At 33.5% G+C, this 7693-nt stretch overlaps 1 protein-coding gene across 2 annotated transcripts in view; it reads right to left on the bottom strand.

Annotated features, from left to right (window-relative positions):
- Positions 1-2728: 2728 nt before the first annotated feature.
- The window catches only part of LOC111369708, a 10790-nt gene continuing 5825 nt past the window's right edge, over positions 2729-7693 (bottom strand). The window contains exons 4-8 of one of the 2 annotated variants that reach the window (XM_022991325.1): positions 7061-7175; positions 5564-5646; positions 4767-4828; positions 3319-3418; positions 3007-3131 (exon numbers count right to left, since the gene is read on the bottom strand). In XM_022991325.1, coding sequence (XP_022847093.1) covers positions 3361-3418; positions 4767-4828; positions 5564-5646; positions 7061-7175 — 318 coding nt within the window. In that variant the 3' untranslated portion in view covers positions 3007-3131; positions 3319-3360. Of the gene's footprint in view, positions 3132-3318; positions 3419-4766; positions 4829-5563; positions 5647-7060; positions 7176-7693 lie in introns of both variants that reach the window. The other variant, XM_022991324.1, reaches the window with a different exon arrangement.

The raw sequence follows: 7693 nt of genomic DNA, 5'->3' as shown, positions 1-7693 counted from the left end.
AAAAAAAAAAAAAAAAAAAAAAAAAAAAAAAAAAAAAAATCCAGAAAACTGTGGGGTCATTTGACCCCACATGACCCCATGTGGGTCCGCCCCTGGTCTTCACACAGGTTATCAAGGCGACTGTACACATAGTTATATTATTTATTATCCAATGGAAGATTACCAGCTTCGATATCAGAAAATCAAATAGGATCTTACTATGAAAAGAACATTTCTTATTTGATGTCTCATGATTTAATTCTACTGCAGTGACCAACAGCCTGTAAATCGTCATGTGATCTATGAAAAAAATTGTTTTTTTAATATTTTGTTCGCTCATGAGGCAAGCATCTTTCCTGTTCTATTCCATTTTGTCCAATAGCCCGATGTCTCACGTTCCTCGTGTTTGAACTATAAATTTCTATCAACAATTGTATGTGATATATCAAGGATATGTTCCTCATGCCCTGAACTATAATGTCTATGAATAGTACAAAACGTTCTACATGGCATGCCGCGCACGAGCCCAAGGTGTCTAGGAAGTGTCCATTGAGTGTCAACATTTAAAATATGTAAAAAAATCAGACATGCTTCAATGTAGTTCGAATTATATATTTAAAATATTTATCTGCTGGGAAGGAAGGATTTTAGGTGTGTAGTAATTTTATGCTAAATTTCATATTTGAATCCTAAGATCTTCATATCTGCCACGATCATACTGATTGAATAACATAATAACAAACGACAGAAATACTATTCCTGCTGATTCTAATTGAGATGTTATGCTTATCTTATTTTTATCTGTTATTGTAGATTCATTTGGATTTGCTGAGAACGAGGCTGGCTGAAGCTCATGCAGAGCATCTTGATGGGGGATGCAGGTTAAAGCCTGAGTTCTGTGTTGAAACAATATTTGAACTAACTGCATTGTACATGAAAGTGCAAGACTGTGATACATTTGAGATTGTAATATAGCCAGCTACCTTCCATTTAGTTCTTTCGGATAATATATTCATGATTTACTTGTAAATTTATTCAACTGCTTGTTCCTTTCCTTATGACCTCTTGGGTCTATCCTTTGCCCAATCTTCAAAAGCGCCAGCTTTGACGTCGAATAGTCTGAATTGCGTTTTTTATTTTTTAATATTTTTTTGGGGCTCCACAGGTAAATTTCTTTTAACAGAAGATGCTAGTCTCTTGAAGCATTATAGCGGGTTATACTTGCCTTGAATTCTTTTAGTAGTTTGATTTATTATTATTATTATTTTAGTCTTTCTATATGTTGTGTTGGATTGGCTTCTGTCACCATTGTCCATTTGAGATTGAGATTCTTATTTGTCTCTATTTCTTGTACAATTTTAATGATAGCTATACTTTTGGAATGTGTTTGGTGTACATAATTTTATGTACATAAGTGGACTTCACATCTACGTGAGTGTATGAACACCCTTATGTACAAGTAAATTTATCCTAACTGGCAAAGGACGGAAATCTTCAAGGCGGGTAGTTCAGAGGTCACGGGTTCGATTTATGGGGCTCTTGGAAGGCAAGCTCTCTCCTGGAAGGCAGAAGTTCTCTTAGAAGGCAAGACGCATACATGAGTTTGATTCGCTCGGCACTTTGACAGTTCAGTTGGGAGGGCTCTTGAACCCTGGCCAGTTTGGGGCACAACTTGTGATTTACCTGGTCTGCGTGAAGAGGGGCTGGATTGTAGGCCTCAAGATTAATCGCTATAAGGCGGCCACCTAGGTATCAAAAATAATATAAAAAAAAATAAAAAAATTCATCCTACTGTTTTTAAGCGGCTTTAAAATTATGCTTACTAGTTACCAGTCTTTTGGAATAGTGAGAATTAGGGCAGTCGTTTGTTCGCCTATATATTTGAACATTTGTACTTGAGGATCAGCTCAACTGGGTGATAGGCATATAGAATTTGGACTATCTGTTGGGCGAGGTTCGAAAATAGATTATCATTGGTGTAAGCTATAAATAAATAGAAATGAGTGATGAATAACAAAATAGTACTTTTGGATTTTACTACATTGTGGATAAAAAGTAAGTTTTACTTATAATGTTTATAAATTGAATAGATGCCAAACATGTAATTTAAATTTCTTTGGTAGCAGTACTCATAACATATAACTTATTGGGTTTATCTTAATCTCAAATTCAGGACCCTCGACTCCAAATCTCAAATTTAAGGTCGTTTGTTCACATTATTCGGTTACTTTAACAAAAGTTCATGTACCATTCATGTAATCGACTTATCAAAAGTTCATGCCCCATATAATGTGGTTAGAAAGTAAATAAAAGTTATTGAATTACATAAAATTTGCAGTTAAAATTGAAATTTAACAGCTTTTCCAAACAAGAGCACGGCTCTATAGGAGAATGAGAAATTCTCATTGCACTTGTAAATGTTCAAAGTACGTGATAACATAATAAAAGACAAGATTCTAACTTGATTTGTCTTCTTTAATGATATCTATTCCAATCGATCCAATCTATCAAACGTGCCATAAGTATGCATAGACAAGGATTTTTTTATTTTTATTTTTAAATGACCATGGGTGTTCGAACCAACTTACGTGCACCTTGACTAATCTCACGAGATCCTGAAGTTTACAGTCGGATGCTCACCTCAGTAACCCTGAAGAAACATAAACTGGTGACCATTGAGAAACAAACACCAAAATTGACCACTGAGCTACCTTTCAAGGTTGTATGCATAGACAAGTTATAATCTACATTTCCTAAAAATTTTATGCTCCACAGCACATACCTTTCTATTAAATAACAAGCCTTTAAAACTCTTTCCCTACGATTATTTACAGAATAAACAAGCAGTCCTATACTGTTGGTTATTAACATGCTACACAAACCATCTTCTAAAGCAAAATACAACAGCCCAAAGAAGGACAAACATATCAAGTAAAAAAACAGAGCCACAGGGTAAAAAGTTTCAGCTGGATTGTAGCTGACAATTTATTAAAAACATCACAATCAGAAGCATCATTCAGCAAGCTTGCAAAAGATGCCCTCAAGATTTCTTTGGCAATGATGTTCTTGGAAGGATGGAGTTGGCAAGATCTTCATTCAGCTTGACAGGTAGTGGCGGCATCTGCTTCATTAATTCCGGCATGTCATTTAAGCTGCAATCAAATAATTCAATTTAGCATGTTGGAATTATTCGAGTCTGTTTGATAATTAACAGGTGATATCTTGTTACGGATGCGTGTTGGGCAAACATTTATGCTGATATTTGAATTATTGAGCAATAAATATAAAAATATCCACAATGTAACCGTCACATGTACTAATTACATTGTGTCGCAGTACCATTGGTTTGGGACGGCGTGTATACGGGGTTGGGGGATGCGCTTATGCTTGCACAAATATTTCAATCTTCGAATCCAAAAATAGGCATGGACGTTCATTTCTGAAGACACAAGTTAGGATTCTTATTGAACTATAACTTGCTGAGAAAGCAGACTTATGGATGAAATCAGATATACAATATTTCCATATTTGAGCAAACAAACATTTATTCATCTATATAATGTCTTACCAAAGTAATGTGTAAATACTAAAGCTCTTAAATATGTCATACACAATCCCCTTCTCTGTTTCTAATTTCTTTTCTTTTCTATCCAATGAAGGAGAATGGGGGAAACAAATTAATTTTAAAATTACTCAATTCATCAAATCTAAAAGAGATGCATTAAAATATGATAATAGAGTTTTGACTTCCAAAGTTACTAAAGCCAAGTCAAATTTATTTTGGAGTTAGAAGACTGATGTTGCTGAAAGAGCTGCTTCCAATTTTGTTCGAGAGACTTATCAGAGACAATTTTAGAATAATTTCAATTTCCAATTCTCTTCTGGGATTTTCTTTTCGGCAGTTATCTTTTTTTGCTTTTTATTTGGGAGAGAAGGGGTCATGTTTCACAGTTTCGGGGTGGTGGTCTCAGATGTAAATCTGAGCAGCACATGGTCCCTTGTGGAGGGCTACTGGTTTCTGAACTACAGGAATAATAAACTGATGACGTCCGTCTCCATTTCTGAATGCATTCTTCCAAGGAAATAATTAAAAGAAAAACAAGTATGCACTCTTTGTGAAACTCCTTGCATCTACGGAGACAGCAAGCATGAGACCTTAAGCTTTTTACTTAAACCTTTGTAACGACTATTATAATATATCCTCTGGAATATTTTTTATGGAAGATCAAACTTAAATGAGGAACTAAAAGACCCTACAAAGATCAAAGATTAAGGGTATGCTTGGATTCAATAGTCATGTTTCTGTCTTTCTATCTACACCAACGAACTAAGACCTCGTTTGGGAAGTATTTATATACGGTTTAACTTCTAAAAAAAATAGGAATGAGTGGTGGAAGAGGGTAGTACTTACAGCCTCAACCAATTACATTGAAAGTTGAAGTTAAAAAACTCTTTTCTTGCCTTAAAAATGGAATGCTAGAAACTTGAAATTGAATTGTTTTCAGGAAACCCATTTGTTCTTGTTATCCAAACATTACTTTCCTCCCTTACATACCAGAGAAAGCATTCCTATAACCGAAACCAAACAGAATCTCAATCGTGCGAGTCGCGACCATTAATAACTGGAATATTATCATGAAGACTAAACACATTTAAAAATGTAAAGGGAAACCTAAACTGAAAATAAACAGGGAAATCAGTGGAGGCATCTATTCTCTATGAAAGATCAATCCATGCCAGATACGGAAAGCATAACAACATATAGATGTAGAGTGTAATTAACGTACTCGTTTAAGATTGTCAAGATATTGTTTCGAGCTTGACAGAAGAGATTGATGTTCTCATTTATCTGCATGTGTATACAACAAGAAAAGTTAACATAAATATCATGAAATCACTGCTAAGGAAGAAGCTTCCCAGTTATGATTTGATGGGGCGCATATACAATATGGCTATTAATTAAAGTCTATGAAGCAGAAGGTACAAACACACAGGATTTAAAAAAGAAATCTATGACCACATAAATATCTTAATAAGATGTATCTTTACAAACTGATATATGTAGTGCAGTAGACTCTTAATTTCCAATGTTTCAGAAAATTCAACATTCAAACAATCCTCCACTGAGTTCCATATCCAGATCAGTCATCATTTGACAATATCTCACAACTATATCCATTAGTTCAACGATAGAACAACTTGTAATATGAAATCAGAAATAATTATTGTACACCATAATCGGAAAAAAAAGTGGGTTGTTAGGGTATCCTAGCATATAATGTTAATCCACATTATTATTCAACTTTAACTTGTATTACACCAGACGACAGGTGTGTCTGCATGATTCCAAAATAATGAGTGAATTGCCAAAAAATGAATTCTCATCCAATTGTTGTAGATTATTAAATTAAACAAGATATCTTTCAGCAACCGATGAGAGAAGCATTATATTCATCCTAGAGTTTTCTTCATCAAGATTTACATATGTTTGAACCCTTTCAATTTTCAATAGATATATGTTCTGAAAAAGTTAAAAAAAAAAAAATAATAATAATAAATAAATCTTATTAAAACTATAGATTACCTTGAAAGCAGAAAAATTTGCAGAAATTTGATCCAGGGCCTGAGCACTTTGCTCGAGAAGCTGTCCAGTCGCTCCACCAATAGCTGCAATTCATAAAGACTTTATGAACTCCTCATTTTTTAATAGCTTTTACAGTATTTATTAATAAAAATAAATAGTTAAGGGTAAAAAAGAAAAATTTCTCAAGAATAAGAATTATGGACTGCACCTTCGCGTTGTGCACAAACAGCTCAAGTAAAAGTTTACAAATAATGTGAAGTTCAAATTAGCCCAGTAGAGGTTCTTGCTATGCCTTTCATTCTCAAGTAAGCAATTAGCTTAATGCAAGTCTACATCAAAATTCTTTACACTTAGTTGACCAACATAACTTCTCATTAATTGCTTAATTTCAAAGCTACAAACTTCCGGATAGCAGCAAGTAATTGAGTTATTTTATTTATTATTATTAGCATTATTATTATTTAAAAAAGCAGACAGCTAATTGAAAAATCAGAGCATTTTTTCTGCATTGTGGATAGTAGTAAATCACAATGTTATAGGTTTTTTAACTCAGATATACTAGTTTCGTTCACAAGATTCTGATTCTTCTCTAATTAGATACTCATTGGTTGTCACATGCATTTAACTCTTAAAATGATTTTACAATAAAGGAAATTCAAATGAAGTGCCCACCTAGGTTGCCTTGGGTTAAAGAACTCCCTTTCTCATGCTTTTTCTTAAGACCAATCAGCATCCAAACTTCCCAAGAAAACTGATGCATAAGAAGCATAGATCTATAGAGAACTAGTCCACATTTAACCCTCTTTTCCCCAGAGACTATTCTAAACCCAATTGTCATGTCGAGGTTAGTAAAATAATAGAACTGTAATACATACAATATATATTAAACATTAACTTGCAAGTGACAGAGCTTCCACCAGGAGTGTATTATTGACAACCTAGTTAATCAAGTTCATTGACTGCAAGTGGACAAAAAAATTCATTCTCACCAGGACTATTCAATTACAACATTAAGCTTGTTGTAGCCACACTTAGCTTATACATGAAAGCAAAGATGCAATTTAGAAACCTAATTATCCTATGTAATATCCTTTCCAATATGTTCGAGCTCATTAAAATAGCAACATCCTCTTTGAATGAGCAGGGGTGTTGAAATATCTTGTAAATGAAGATAGAGGAGAAGAATATTAAGAAACTAAATTGTGATCAGTAAAAGAAAAAAGAAACAAAATTCAGACCTAGTTTATTAAGTACAAGTTGCAATCATATGAAATGGCAAGAGAAAGCTACTTAGCAGGTCATTACTGAACAAAAAAATAATCTACTTACCAAGAGAAGCTAGAATAGGCATAATGAGATTACTGCTTTAATAATGATGCAGAAACAGTAGTGACATTGATCCATAAGAAGCTTAGCAAACTCTTGGAATAGTTTAAGCTAATTTGACAAAAGCTTAAGCAAAGAAAATAATTGAAGCATAATTGAAAGTTGATGGACCTTTATACGAGATTCCGTCATCACTGTCCATCGACATTGCTGATTGAGCATATGGAGGGGCATTGGAGCGGTTTGCAACTTGTGATGATTTTGGCAAAGAATCTGTAGCTTTTTCCTGAGGATCCCATTAAAAGAAAATAGAAATTATTTTATGAGAAAATCTACTTCAAACAGAAATGACCTCAAAAAATAAATAAATAAATAAATTATAATAAAAAATAAATTGGAGTGGTCACCCAGTTTCCAAGCACATGAGTACAGGGTTATACAATCAAAAGACCATACTAAAAGAACAGATTAGAGAGATTAATGGATGCAAATGCCAGCAGCCCTTTTTATACCAACGTTTTATTTTTTATTCATTTATTATTTTTATTTTTTTTGCATGTTCACTTTTTTTTCTGAGGATAGGACAAAAATATAATAAATAGCATCCAATATATTGCTCAAGGATGATCTTGTGCTTAACACCAACATTACCGAGTTACATGGATCAATAAAGTAAATAAATGAAACCAACAGAACTTACATAAGAGCGGGAACTTGATAACTACCTTCACACGAATGATATTTTTCATTTTAAGAGACTACACAGCCTTTGAATAACTGTCCTACAAATTTAGAACAACATAT

This window comes from Olea europaea, chromosome 20 (assembly GCF_002742605.1).
Source record: "Olea europaea var. sylvestris chromosome 20, O_europaea_v1, whole genome shotgun sequence".
Taxonomy (NCBI): domain Eukaryota; kingdom Viridiplantae; phylum Streptophyta; class Magnoliopsida; order Lamiales; family Oleaceae; genus Olea; species Olea europaea.
This window is presented reverse-complemented; position numbering and strand designations above follow the sequence as displayed.